The following is a 15605-nucleotide window of genomic DNA, read 5'->3' on the forward strand; positions in this document are numbered from 1 at the left end:
CATCAGGCGCTGACCTGAGCAGCAACATGACCCAGCGGCAGCAGAGGTCATCATCAGGCGCTGACCTCGGCACCAGCGATGACGTCGTCAGGCGGTGTCCTCACTGTTCCGTCGTCATCGTCGGGGACGACCTCGACCTCGTGTTACACGGCGACGACTTCGCCGAGTTCGTCGACTTCGCCGCCGTGACCTGCGCCGTCTGCGGCGGGAGGTTCCTCTGGCCCGCCCCGCCTCGTCTTCTTCTCCATGATGGCGAGGAGAAGACGGGCGAGGACAAGACGAGCGAGGAGAAGCAAAAGAAGCAGAAGAAGAAGAAGCAGCCACGACGAACCGAACTGAGGGTACTGGGCTTGTTGGGACCTGTGGCCGGCATGGCGCTGAGCCTCGGCCTGTGTGGCCTCGCCACGGTGGTCGCCATACCCGTCGTGTTTGTGGTCGGCGGAATCATCCTGTTTTCCGTGTGCGGCATGTACGCATGTGGAGTAGCCTGGTTCAAGACCTGAACCATGTACGCATGTGGAGTAGCCTGGTTCAAGACCTGAACCATGTACGCATGTGGAGTAGCCTGGTTCAAGACCTGAACCATGTACGCATGTGGAGTAGCCTGGTTCAAGACCTGAACCATGTACGCATGTGGAGTAGCCTGGTTCAAGACCTGAACCATGTACGCATGTGGAGTAGCCTGGTTCAAGACCTGAACCATGTACGCATGTGGAGTAGCCTGGTTCAAGACCTGAACCATCGCTTAGCCCCACGAACCCTCAAAGCTGGACATGTGAGGGGCTAGCTAGCGCACCTAAAGAAGACCCACACACTCGTGTGAACTGTGACGTGAGGGACACTCTTATCATTATACGTCATCATACGTACACAATGTTAGTGTTCACACACTTTTGTCTTCAATGTTTGTGTTTACACAGACCCTCAAAGCTGGACGTTGGAGGGGATAGCGCCCCTCAAAAATATGTTCTGGCGATTCGGAACGAAATGGAATGTGTTTTTTTAATTGTTATTTTTTGATTCTGTCAATTTTATCGCATTAGGCTGTTTCCCTTTGCTATAGAGTATATTTGTACGTCTCTATAATTGTTATGATGAATTGAACATAGTGGGCCCTATTGTAAACAAGTGTCATGCTTTATGGTTTTGTTTTGAGTTGTGCTTGAAATGTACTGTAATTCTCCAATCTGTTAATACATTCATCAATCAATCAATCAATCCCTTAAATGTTGCCTTGTCTTTTTGATTTAATTTACATTTTGTGTCTACGTAGCATTTTGCTTTGTCTTGGTGAAAGTCTTGCTTAATGTCGTTGCTTATATAATTTCTTGATCACATTCACCTTGTTTGTAAAATGGAAATGACCAATAAACAGATTTATTAAAACAAAAACACACCACAGATCAGTTTTATTCAACGGCCTTTGTTGCCCTCGTGTGGACTAAAGTGGAAGTCTTCAATATAAATCCAGTGTTCAATCAGTTATAAATTAAAAACGAGATGACGCCACTATGGCGCTATAGTTTATACAATAATAAGGTATTCACATCTACAAGCTCACAGTGAGATATGCTTTGCCAGCTTGTAGATCTGCTATTTTCTGCCCTCCTACTGTATGTATGAGACACAGACAGAGTATAAAAAAATGTTGCTATTTTATCCTTTGTATGACGATAGGTTGAAAAGTGGTGAAGTGGTCCTTTAAATGACAACTAAAATGTGTTTCTTTCTATGGATGTTATCAAAAAAAAAATACAGCATTCGCCACCAAATCTCCACCCAACGCTGTGTGGACCAGTGTTGATTTCGTCGACTATGACGAAAAATGTTCGTTGGCTATACCTATTTTCACTGATGAAAACTAAATGGAAACTAAATGAAAACTAGAAAGGTCGCAATTTAAAAAAATTGCAAAGTGTGGTTGCCGCAGTGGCTTACATATGCCCCTCCTACTGATATTGCCAGCCAATTACAATGTCGCGTCACCCCTGCGATCATGCGTAAGTAATTCGGAGGGGATTTATCCCCCCAAAAATCATTTTTCTGCAAGAAACGGTTACATTTTTCGCATTTGAGGCACCCCCTATGGATGAAACTGGAATCGCTTTTGGTTGATCAAACCACCCGCGGCATCTGATTTTAGGATTTTTTTGTAAAATAGGCCCCTCCCACTAACTTCGGACGACGATTAAGGCCAAAATCTGTAGAATCAGAAAATAAGTGTGTTTTGAAGAAAATTCAAAATGGCGGAAAATCTATCCTGACGCAAATGGGCGTGGCAACCACACTAACTAAGCTATGATGACTAAAACTAAGACTAAATATACTGACAATTTCGTCAACAAATGAAAACTAGACTAAAATGTTAGGAAGGGACTAGTGGACAAGAGATCCAGTATAAGTGATTTTACACTTGGTTTGCATGCTGAAAATAGCCGATCTACAAGATCACCAAGGAAACAGAAAACAGGTCTAATATTACTGCAGATAGTTATGAACATGGTTTATATGTATTAACAAACACAGTCAAAGTCATCTCCCAAAGAACACCCAGGTCACTTCAGGTCTCTCCCCAGGTGTCCAACAAAAAACAGATCTACAAGCTCACAACACGTGACATTTGACAAATTGACACAAGTATTCATCATATATTGTAGTGGAGTCAAAAGTACAATAGTGAAAGTCATGTAAGCAGAAAGGAATAGGGGGTGGGAAAAAACATGTTGCCATAGCCCCATTTCTAAAATAGCAGAAATGAGTGGATCTATAAGCTCTCGACGCGTCACTTGGCGGCGCCTTGAGAGCTTGTAGATCGGTCAGTGTTCACCACTGCTCCTGTCATGGCTTCAGTGTGGCTGGACTCAGTCTCCCATCATGCATCAGCGTGGCTGGACTCATTCTCCCATCATGCCTCAGCGTGGCTGGACTCAGTCTCCCATCATGCATCAGTGTGGCTGGACTCAGTCTCCCATCATGCATCAGCGTGGCTGAACTCATTCTCCCATCATGCATCAGCGTGGCTGCATGGACTCATTCTCCCATCATGCATCAGCGTGGCTGCATGGACTCATTCTCCCATCATGCATCAGCATGGCTGGACTCAGTCTCCCTAGAAGACAAAAGAACCTCTGTTAAGCTGCGCACACACTTCTGCAAGTGTGTGCGCTTGTGTATCAGTGACTTGTGCGTGCGTGCGTGCGTGCGTCACCTCCTGAGGTCCAGGCTGTCCTCCAGAGTCTTGTGAATCTGCTCCAGCAGAACGTTGTTGTTCCTAAAGGTCTCCAGCAGACCTGTGGAGAAAAATAACACCTTTACTTCATTTATAGAACAATAGAAATACAACAATACAAAATAATATATCTCTGCTGTCGGGTTAGGGTTAGGGTTAACCAAATTGTTCATTTTTCAGGAAATGAAAAATATTTGTTTCAGAAAACCTTATATTTTCAAAACAAAGCAATACTGCCCCATCAAAGTTGGTGTTGTGAGTTTATATGTTGTCAATTACTTCCATGAGAGGGGGAGAGGTGGTGGAGTTAGCTGCTTTAGCAGACAGTTTGAGGGTCCAATGGAGTTAAGAGGTTTTGCCCGAAGCACTTTTTACTACTTTCCATTGGTTCAATATTTTCGAAACAACACACAGACGTAAAGGGTGTTCAATAGCACTGATTTATGCCAAAAATGGAGTTATGAGGTTTCCTCCCGACAGCAACGAATATAGCCGTAGCAATACCACAATAACAAATACACACTGGTGTGAGGTCACAGGGGGAAGGTGTGAGGTCACAGGGGGAAGGTGCGAGGTCACAGGGGGGAGGTGGGAAGGTGGGAAGGTGTGAGGGGAAGCATGAATAAGACAAACATTAACCCATTGTGACTAAAAATATTACTTCTAAATCCTAACAGTTTTCTGAAAAACCTATCTTTCTATGTCAGTGGTGCTCAACGTTTTCCATGTCAAGGACCTCCAGAATTATCTGTATTTGTAATACTTATCTGTATTTGGCCGCTGACCCCCATCTGAAAAATAAGGCTAATCATCTCACCTGGTTCCGTGGCTGCCCGCAGGGCGCTGGGCAGCAGCCTAATCAGCTCACCTGGTTCCGTGGCTGCTCGCAGGGCGCTGGGCAGCAGCCTAATCATCTCACCTGGTTCCGTGGCTGCTCGCAGGGCGCTGGGCAGCAGCCTAATCATCTCACCTGGTTCCGTGGCTGCCCACAGGGCGCTGGGCAGCAGCCTAATCATCTCACCTGGTTCCGTGGCTGCTCGCAGGGCGCTGGGCAGCAGCCTAATCATCTCACCTGGTTCCGTGGCTGCCCGCAGGGCGCTGGGCAGCAGCCTAATCATCTCACCTGGTTCCGTGGCTGCTCGCAGGGCGCTGGGCAGCAGCCTAATCATCTCACCTGGTTCCGTGGCTGCCCGCAGGGCGCTGGGCAGCAGCCTAATCAACTCACCTGGTTCCGTGGCTGCCCGCAGGGCGCTGGGCAGCAGGCTAATCATCTCACCTGGTTCCGTGGCTGCCCGCAGGGCGCTGGGCAGCAGGCTAATCATCTCACCTGGTTCCGTGGCTGCCCGCAGGGCGCTGGGCAGCAGGCTAATCAACTCACCTGGTTCCGTGGCTGCCCGCAGGGCGCTGGGCAGCAGGCTGGCCCTCCTCATCACGTCCCTCCAGCTCTTGTCCACCTGGCGGAACAGCCTGGCCTCGGCGGGAAGCTGTCTCTGGACGTCTGAGGACGAGAACACGCTCTCCAGGAACACCCAGCGCTGCTGACACCTCAACCACTCCTCCTGAGAGAGAGAGACATAGAGACACAGAGAGAGAGAGAGAGAGATGAACACCCAGCCCTGCTGACACCTCAACCACTCCTCCTGAGAGAGAGAGAGACATAGAGACACAGAGAGAGAGAGAGAGAGATGAACACCCAGCGCTGCTGACACCTCAACCACTCCTCCTGAGAGAGAGAGACATAGAGACACAGAGAGAGAGAGAGAGAGAGATGAACACCCAGCCCTGCTGACACCTCAACCACTCCTCCTGAGAGAGAGAGACATAGAGACACAGAGAGAGAGAGAGAGATGAACACCCAGCGCTGCTGACACCTCAACCACTCCTCCTGAGAGAGAGAGACATAGAGACACAGAGAGAGAGAGAGAGATGAACACCCAGCACTGCTGACACCTCAACCACTCCTCCTGAGAGAGAGAGACATAGAGACACAGAGAGAGAGAGAGAGACATAGAGACACAGAGAGAGAGAGAGAGATGAACACCCAGCGCTGCTGACATCTCAACCACTCCTCCTGAGAGAGAGAGACATAGAGAGAGAGAGAGAGAGAGAGAGAGAGAGAGAGAGAGAGAGAGATGAACACCCAGCCCTGCTGACATCTCAACCACTCCTTCTGAGAGAGAGAGAGAGAGACATAGAGACACAGAGAGAGAGAGATAGAGAGAGAGAGATGAACACCCAGCCAGGCCCGCGGGAAGTACTTTACACTAGCAGGGGCTGAACGTGTACCTGGGGGTGCGCGCGCACAGCGCGCGCCGCAAAAATGCGCGTGCACGCGCATCATGCACGCGCATCATGCACGCGCATCATGCACGCGCATTTTCGCGCATTTTCACACGCAAAGTGGCCTTTACTTTCCCTCTCCACACGCAAGTTATATATGAACGAACTGACACAGGCAATTAACCAGGATAAGGTGCCAATACTGTGATACAGCATATTTAAATCTATTTTTTTTTTCTTTCTCTCCTGTTCGAGGGGGGGCTGTGCCTGGGGGGGAGGGGGTGCTACAGCCCCCCCACCACCCCTACTTCCCTCAGAGACACAGAGAGAGAGAGAGAGATGAACACCCAGCGCTGCTGACACCTCAACCACTCCTCCTGAGAGAGAGAGAGAGAGAGAGAGAGAGAGAGACATAGAGACACAGAGAGAGAGATAGATAGAGAGAGAGATGAACACCCAGCCCTGCTGACACCTCAACCACTCCTTCTGAGAGAGAGAGAGAGAGAGAGAGACATAGAGACACAGAGAGAGAGATAGATAGAGAGAGAGATGAACACCCAGCCCTGCTGACACCTCAACCACTCCTTCTGAGAGAGAGAGAGAGAGAGAGACATAGAGACACAGAGAGAGAGAGAGAGATAGAGAGAGAGATGAACACCCAGCCCTGCTGACACCTCAACCACTCCTCCTGAGAGAGAGAGACAGAGAGAGAGAGAGAGAGAGAGAGAGAGAGAGAGATAGAGAGAGAGAGAGAGAGAGAGACATAGAGACAGAGAGATAGAGAGAGAGAGAGAGACATAGAGACAGAGAGATAGAGAGAGAGAGATGAACACCCAGCCCTGCTGATACCTCAACCACTCCTTCTGAGAGAGAGAGAGAGAGAGAGAGAGAGAGAGAGACATAGAGACACAGAGAGAGAGAGAGAGATGAACACCCAGCGCTGCTGACATCTCAACCACTCCTTCTGAGAGAGAGAGAGAGAGAGAGAGAGAGAGAGAGAGAGAGAGAGAGAGAGAGAGAGAGAGAGAGAGAGACAGAGAGAGAGAGAGAGAGAGAGACATAGAGACACAGAGAAAGAGAGACTTTGACTTTTAACAACCTCTTTATTCTTGAAATTGTTTACATTTTAAGAAACAGTTACAACTTACAATAGGACATTACCCCTTTTTTTTGATTTTTAGAGCAATTCATTTACAAAAGTGACTCCCTCATCATTTACAGAAAAAAGCACACTTTCATAGTCCCAAACACCCTTAAAAACCTCCAATTCATCCATTTTTTTATAAAATTTGTATTCAAACAAAACTCTTGCTTTAACTAGATTTTTTTAAATTGCTAGACAATCACACCTCTGTCCTCCATCCATTCTTTCTTTCCTACTTAAATAGGTCGCCAATTTCGCCTGTCCAAATAGGTAATTTAGCAATCTGCCTTTCTTCTTGTTTTTCTTTCCATACCTACCGTAAAAACCTCTCCAAAGGCCGTCAACAAAGTACTAAGTGACTTAAACATGGCTTCCAATCTTGCACATAATGTAAAACAGTGAAAAATGGTTTCTCTTTGTGTGCAAAACATACAGTTATCTGAAGTCTCAGGGTTCAGAACGGACACAAAGGCATTCACTGCTATAATACCGTGCAACACACGCCATTGCAGATCACTCGTATTTTTTGTTAATGGTGGTTTGTATAATGTGCTCCAGGCAGGTTTTACATCAGAGTGTACTTCGAGATGTTTCCTCCAGGGTGTGTCTACTCTATTTTTGAGTTTTTCCTTGTTTAAGACTTTGACACACCCCTGGTAGAGCGTTTTCCCGCTAACCGATTCCATCTGCATCCATGACCGACTGTCCATTCCCAGCAATTGTCCTTGACAGTCGCCAAGTTGTGGCCTGATGCACAGCCCGGGAAAAACATCCGTTTCATTCGGTGCTTTTCGTCCATTGCACCACTCTTCCAGCAATGTTCTATCCGCGTGTGTGACGGCCATCCTGATCTTTTCCAGCATCCTCCCTGCTACACGAACAGATCGGACCTCCAGTCTTCTCGCCACCTCCACTGCATTGTCCATATGTGCTCCAGCAGTTTCTAGCAGGTGTTGGACTGTAGTAAGGCCTTTGTTTATTAGAGTCCCCGTCGGCACTTCCTCCACTGTGGGGCCCAGCCGAGCCCCCTTGATTACCGGCTCCCTCAGCAGCCAGTACAAGGATGGGTTAGAACTCCTGGTGCGTTTTTCCATCAAAAGCCACACTTTCAACACACTATTATAGAAGGGTGTCAAATTATTTATCTTAAGGCCTGAGTAGTCAAAGAAGAACAAGTTTTTCCCAAAACCTAAGTTTCCAACCTTACAAAAAAAACACTCTGCCATTTTCCTCCATGGAACGTTTTGTGCTCCATACATGTATTTCTGCAAAAATTGTAATCTGAATGCCGTCTTCCTACTCTCTAAGTGAACCAACCCTTGTCCCCCTTCTTCTTTTGGCAAAAATACAACACTCTGAGGTACCCAGTGTAGTCTATCCCAGAAGAAATCAACAATTAAACACTGTAATCGTGCTAGTAGTCCTGGTGGAGGCTCTAGCACATTCAGGCGGTGCCACAACGCAGAGGCCACTAAGTTGTTGATGACCAGTGTACGCCCCCTATAGGACATCCTTGGTAAGAGCCATTTCCACTTCTTTAATCTTCCCTCCATCTTTTCCACCACCCCAACCCAGTTCTTCATTACTTCAGATTGATCTCCCAAATGAATTCCTAAATACTTAATTCCTTTCTTCCCCCATGTCAGTCTATCTGGTAGTTTAGGTTCGTTCCCATGCCACTTTCCCACTAGCAAGGCAGTACTCTTTTCCCAATTTATCTTTGAGGACGACATTTTTCCATAGCACTCTGTTAAATGCATTAGCTGCTGGACATCACTATCATCTGCAACCGCTACCATGATGTCATCCGCGTATGCAGAGAGATGTAGAGGTGCCATATTTTCCTTTCCTTTTACCCCTCTTAATTCCTTCCTAATCTGACATAGCAGAGGTTCACAGGCTAACGAATACAGCATCCCTGACATCACGCAACCTTGCCGAATACCCCTCTTGATTTTGAAAGGAGCACTCAAACCACCATTAACCTTCAATACACTTTCAATTTCAACATAGAGAGTTCTAATCATGCTTACAAACGCAGGGGAAAAACCAAAAGCCTCAAACGTCTTCCATAGGTATTGTTGTTCCACACGGTCGAAGGCTTTTTGTTGGTCCAGTGAAATCAGACCAAATCTTAGGTCTAATGAACTAGAGACTTCCAAATAGTCCCGAACAAGGGAAATGTTATCGCCAATTGATCTGCCAGGGATACAATACGATTGATCAACATGTATGACATGCTCCATCACTTTTCTCAACCTGTTTGCCAATACTTTTGAGAGGATTTTATAGTCAGCACACAACAGACTCACTGGTCTCCAGTTTTTGATCTCACATAGATCTCCCTTTTTGGGCAGCAGAGTGATAACCGCTCTCCGGCAGCTGAGAGGTAATTTCTCTCCCATCAAGCTGTCACTCAGGACTTCAAGCAGGTCCTCCCCTATCGTGGACCACAAGGATTTGTAAAAGTCCACAGGGAGGCCATCTATTCCTGGTGATTTTCCATTTTCCATGCTCATCAGCGCCTCCTGCAGTTCCTGCAGTGTCAGTGGGCGCTCTAGCTCTGTGTTGTCTTGTGCTGAAACTTGTGGCAAGTTGCTTAAGAACTGCTCTAACGTCTGTGGATCCTCTCTATATTTGCTTGTGTATAGCTCTGAGTAGAACTCCACCGCCCTTCTCCTTATATCAGTTGACTCTGTGAGCTCGTTTCCATCAGCTGAGCGAATGCAATGGATAAGCCGATTTTGACCATTCTTTTTTTCTAGGTTAAAAAAGAATTTGGATGGAGCATCCATCTCTTTGATGTTTTGGAAGCGTGAGCGAACCAGCGCCCCCTGTGCTCTAATCCCCAGCAGATCATCCAACACCTTTTTTTTTAGCTTTAAGTGCCTGAATATGGCCTTGATTTCCTGTGGAACTGCTTAGAAGTTCAAGTTCCACTATATCAGTCTCTAGATCTTTCATTGATTGCGTGACCTCTCTAGTGACATTGAAATTGTATTGGTTACAAAATTGTTGGATTTGTATTTTTCCCACATTCCACCACTGCTGTACAGAGCTGAACTCACACTTCTTCAACTTCCATTGTTTCCAAAAAAAATCAATACAATTCCTAAAGTGACCATCGTCTAGCAAAACAGTGTTGAAATGCCAATATGCGCTCTTGGGTTTCACCCCACTTATAAACACATTCCCTATTAGTAAACAGTGATCTGAAAACCCTACCGGACACAACAAACAAGATTTAAAACTTTGTAACTGATGCTCAAAAACATAAAATCTATCCAGCCTGGCTAGTGAGATGTAGTTTTCTCTAGTATGAGCCCATGAATACTGTCTAGTGTTTCCATGTTTTGAGCGCCACACATCTGCCAGTTCAAATGTCTCAATAATGCGATTCAATATTTTCCTAGACTGTGCATTGGGTTCTAAGTGATTACGGTCCATGTCCTCAGCTGTACAATTGTAGTCCCCCCCAATGTACACCAGCTCTGTTGAAACACACCCTAATAATACACTTGCTAATTTTTCTAAGAAAATACAGCGTTCCCCTGGATTCACAGGAGCATATACATTTATCAAAGTCAAAGTAGTCTTTTCATATTTGACAATAACTTTGAGTAGCCTCCCTTGTACGATCTCCTCTACCTCATATGAGACTGGCAAAAAGTTATTTGAAAATAGAATCGCTACTCCTGCACTACTCGTGCTCTTGTGACTCATAACAATGTACCCATCCCACTCCTTCTTCCAATCCACTTCATTACCAGCGTTGCTATGGGTCTCTTGTGCAAAAGCAATATCTATACATTTTGTTTTTAAAAGTTCATAATACATAGTTCTTTTTTTGACATCTCTTGCTCCATTAAGATTTAAAGAAGATATTTTAAAACTGCTCATGGCCATACAAAAGATGTTCCATTATGTCATTGTGTCTTTTACCCTTTTTATCATTTTTCTGAGGCGAAACACCTCTGGACCTAGAAACCCTTCCTCTCCACCTTTTCTCATTAGCCACCTTACAGAGTAAACGAAAAGAGCTCTGTTTGGAAAATGATCTTCCACCTTTACACCTCTTTGCCCAGTGTAGCCATTGTGTAGCCATTTGTCATTTGACCATCAGGCAGTGATGATGAGTCAGAAAACTCTCTTTCACTGTCAGTTTCAGACCACTGTAGCTCGCTTTCTAGTTCTGGTTCATTCGTGGGCACTTTTTCTGGCTCTGCCTCTTTTGTGAGCATTTTCTTAGTCTTTCCTCCATTTGACTGACTTTTTGTTTTTTTCCTTTTTGTGCAAGCTGGCACCTTGAACATTGTCTCCACTTCCCCTACTGTGCTCTGACTCTGACTGTTATCCACATAGATATATATAAACACTAGATAGCTCACCCGCGCTGTTGGCCAATGGAGAGCGACGTCGTTACGTGGCGGCCATCTTACCTCGGGACACATAACATTGTGTCTATGGGGCATGTACTCTTAAATGACCATAACTTGCTCAATTTTCAACCGATTTTAAAACGGTTTGGTTTGTTATAAACGTCAGAGACGTCCGCATACTTATATGCTTTTATACGACGTTCATATAAAAAACATAAATTAAGCAGATAAGCGTCCTGAATCATAGCCACGTTGACAACGTTTGTAATAAACCAACCCGTTTGTAAATCCGTCAAGATTTGAGTGAGTTATGACTGTTTCTGTTTGAGCTGCCATTGAACATACTGTACTGTAGCCCCGAAGTAAGATGGCTGCCGGGTGAACGACGTCAGAAACTCCGCCTTGAGCCATCTAGTGTTTATATATATCTATGGTTATCCACCTCAGAGTCCAGCTCATTTGTTTGCTTCTCTCTCTCTACACTGCTCTGACTCACATCCTCTGTCACACCAGAGGTAGAGGCACGCTCAGTGTCCTGCTGTGCGTTTGTGTCAGGTTGGCCTGGGGGGATAGGGACTGAAAGCCCCTCCTCCCCCTCCTCTCTTTCACTGTCAGGCTGCGCTTCTCCCTCTGTGCCTGTTTCTGCAGTCTGTTCCTCTGCGCGCTCAGGCTCTGCCTCTTGCTGCGCTCTTTCTGGGCAGCTGCGCACCAGGTGCCCCACAGACCCGCACCCATAACATTTCATGTTTACTGTTGTTGCAAAGACATTATAATCAAAACCCTCTACTTTGAATTTCATTACAACATTCAGTTCTTCCTTTCCTTCGTGTAGAATCATGTACATTTGCCTCCTAAAAGACATGACATGTTTCAAAGCAGCTGATTTGCATCCCGACGGGATCAATTTCATTGCTGAAACCATCTTTCCATGCCGTGCCAATTCTCTCTCCAATACAAGATTGCTAATGAACGGCGGCACGTTAGACACAATTATTTTCTTGGCTGGACTGGCCAAAGGAAACACTGTCACATGGGTGTTCCTCAGAACGAGTCCATTCTCAACAACAGCGTTTACTTTGTCAATCAAGTTCAGAAAAATTACAACAGCGCTGTTCATTCTGGACGCTGCCTTCACACTTCCACATCCAACCACCTCTCCCACGGCCAAACAACACTCCTCTACAGAGTATTCTGTGCCTACGGGAACTTTGATACCATGTCTGCGGGAGAGTGGAACATTTCTCGCCGCCTCGGCGTCATTGCCGTCGCCTGCCATGACAAACAGCCACCCGCTGGCTGCTGCCGTTCGGCGCGGCGATCAAAAACACCCGTGAATGTAACAGTGTTTAGGGAAACGTTTTGTGAACGGTTGGAAACAATATAACTCACCAGTGCAAAGGAAACAAAAAGCCAGAACCCTCAGGAGAACGCACATTCACACTCCAAACACTCACCACTCACCAACACCTCACGCATGCGCGAGAGAGAGAGAGAGAGATAGAGAGAGAGAGATGAACACCCAGCCCTGCTGACACCTCAACCACTCCTTCTGAGAGAGAGAGAGAGAGAGAGAGAGAGAGAGAGAGAGAGAGAGAGAGAGAGAGAGAGAGAGAGAGAGAGAGAGAGAGAGAGAGACATAGAGAGAGAGAGAGAGACATAGAGACACAGAGAGAGAGAGAGAGATAGAGATGAACACCCAGCCCTGCTGACACCTCAACCATTTGGCTATTCTGAGTGGCCAAAGAGCATTGACCACGCCTCCAGGTCTTAAGTTAAGTAATAAGACCTGGTACTTAAGACACGCAAAATACAGCCCACAGAGAGAGAGAGAGAGAGAGAGAGAGAGAGAGAGAGACATAGAGACAGAGAGAGAGAGAGAGAGAGAGACACACACACAGAGAGAGTGCGCGTGTGTGTGTTGTGTGTGAGTCTGTGTGTGTGTGCTTGCGTGCGTGCGTGCGTGCGTGCATCTCACCAGTGTGTGTGTGCAGAGGGTCAGCTGTTGTTGCCACTCGTCCAGCCTCAGCCTGTTGGGACCGACGCCACAAGAGGGCGCTATTGTCGCGATGCTGGAGATGCTGTCATCCAGGAGCGCCTACACACGCATGCACACACACGCACGCACGCACGCACGCACGCACGCACGCACGCACGCACACACACACACACACACACACACATTTTTTGATTGTGTTAACGTCAATTTAGAGAAATACAGACACACAAAACATAATGGCATCTGTGTGTCTTCTGTGTGTCACAATGCATTTCCAATGGGAGTCACATGGTTTGAAGACACAACCTTGTTGCATGGGGGGGGGGGGGGGGTGTCATGAAACCATGTGACTCCCATTGGAAATGCATTGACATGACATGACAAGTGTGTCTTAGGTGTGAGTGAGGCCTTAGCGACCCCACAATATTAATATTCATATTCATATTAAAACACTTTAATCGCTCAGAGTTATTTAATCCATTACATTCATGCACCCATTCCATTTATAAACACGGAGCCCTTTTCCGGACGGACCAGCGGAAGTGGTTGATGTGTGTGTAGCAGCTAACAATAGCCACACCACTCTAGAGTCCATCGACAACAACGGGAGACAAGAATAAATCTATCGCGACTAGCGACTGGACCGCGGAGCGCCGTCTAACACAAGATCTTTTTTCATAATTAGACGGGATGAATTAGATCGCGAGTTATGAACGTTTTAAGATTTTCGTTTTCATCAGCTAAACAGGGGAGGGAGTTTTTCGATGACGTCTCACTCTTGCGCGTCACCGAGGATTGCCCAACAGGCGCTCCCAGGCTGTGGAGCCATGCGATCCGTTCTCATATCAATAAACTTCGTCTTTTGGACAATACTTCGTCCTGAGCGCCGAGCGTTACTAATAGAAAGGACAAAGAACTTCGTCCTGGGCGATGGGAGTGTTAATACAACAAAAACACACCTGGGCATGCTGAGTGTAACAACAACAACAACAACACCTGGACATGCTGAGTGTAATAATAACAACAACAACAACAACAACACCTGGACATGCTGAGTGTAATAATAACAACAACAACAACACCTGGACATGCTGAGTGTCTCCGAGGATGAAGAGGTTCTTGGAGTCTCGGTGAGGAAGGAGAACAAACTCTGTGGATTTCCACGACTCTTCCACCTTAAATAACAAGCATTCCACCTTAAATAACAAGCATTCCACCTTAAATAACAAGCATTATGAAAAGAAGAAAAACAAGTGTTTTTCTTCTTTCTAATTATTTGTTCCGCCCACAAATATTGTGTTTTTTGTCATGATTTGTCACAATCCGAGTTGGCTTGTTTCGAGGCTTTTTTAATGTCTTTGAATAAATACTTTTTGAAATGTCTGAAAAATGAATGGGGAATAATTTCCTGGGCCTGTCGTCATGAAAGGGGACTGCGACGCTCACCTGCACATAAACATCTCACCTGTTTTTTGTTTGTTTTTTAATATTTTGTATCCCACGATTTTGTAACCCATTTTTCACCACTGTGTCAATTATCTATTGTGATCCTGGGCTCTACACACCCTCCGCCAACCTGGGGAGAGCAACGGACTTGAACTCATGCTTCCTTCATGCCTGAGTGTCCAATTTGCTCCTGTACACCTGCCAGGGGGGAGTTTCCCTGGTTGGACGTAGCGCGTGGAAGGAACACGTTATTCCAACCAGTTCCTTTCCCCTCCATCAGGCGCCCCGGCTGGCCAGGGGGAGGCAGTTTAGAGACCAGGATTACTGCATGTTTTTTGTGAGGGTACCTACCCTAGGGGACACGGGGAGAACATGTGAGGGTACTATACCCTAGGGGACACGGGGAGAACATGTGAGGGTACCTACCCTAGGGGACACGGGGAGAACATGTGAGGGTACTATACCCCAGGGGACACGGGGAGAACATGTGAGGGTACCTACCCTATAGGGGACACGGGGAGAACATGTGAGGGTACCTACCCTATAGGGGACACGGGGAGAACACGCAACCACATGCAAACTTTCGCCAACCCCGCCTCGGGTATGGGCACAGGAAACACGCCGCCAGCGCCCACAGCGTCCCGAGCGGGAATCGAACCCAGGACCTTCTAGCTGTGAGGCGACAGCGCTACCAACTGTGCCACCGTGCCCCCACATCTCACCTGTTTTAACGGTTTAATGACCATCTCACCCGTTAAATTCTTTCTCTGCGAAGTACAAATATGTTCGTACACCCACAAGCTATGGGACGCTATCTGCTATAGGTACCCCGTTTACTCCATAGATATGAAGCGGTTGAGCCCAAAACCAATTTTTAACATTGGTCCGGTTGCTATGCAACGCCTCCGTCACCACCACCTATGGGATCTTTGCAACACCACTCCATTTACCTCGGTTAAAAGCGGGATTTTCAAAGCCTCACAACTCCGCTGGTAATCCTGATTCATCCGATGTTCGGATGTCATTCGTGACTTTGTCTCGCGTCGCTCCGGACATGTAAACGTTTCTGGCGAGAGGTAAACAGCGTGCGCTAATGCTAATGCTAGCCAGTGGTCGCCACCATTGGTGTCA

General features: G+C 46.7%; 1 protein-coding gene across 1 annotated transcript in view; it reads right to left on the reverse strand.

Moving 5' to 3' along the window:
• Window positions 1-1437: 1437 nt before the first annotated feature.
• LOC306941728 (dynein axonemal heavy chain 6-like) overlaps window positions 1438-15605 on the reverse strand; it is a 45269-nt gene continuing 31101 nt past the window's right edge. Inside the window, exons 11-15 of the mRNA XM_079527364.1 lie at window positions 14111-14203; window positions 13008-13127; window positions 4608-4788; window positions 3209-3290; window positions 1438-3109 (exon numbers count right to left, since the gene is read on the reverse strand). Of these exons, the coding sequence (XP_079383490.1) occupies window positions 3079-3109; window positions 3209-3290; window positions 4608-4788; window positions 13008-13127; window positions 14111-14203 (507 nt within the window). The 3' untranslated portion in view covers window positions 1438-3078. The remainder of the gene's footprint in view (window positions 3110-3208; window positions 3291-4607; window positions 4789-13007; window positions 13128-14110; window positions 14204-15605) is intronic.

The sequence above is a fragment of the Electrona antarctica genome (assembly GCF_951216825.1).
Source record: "Electrona antarctica genome assembly, chromosome: 18".
NCBI lineage: Eukaryota > Metazoa > Chordata > Actinopteri > Myctophiformes > Myctophidae > Electrona > Electrona antarctica.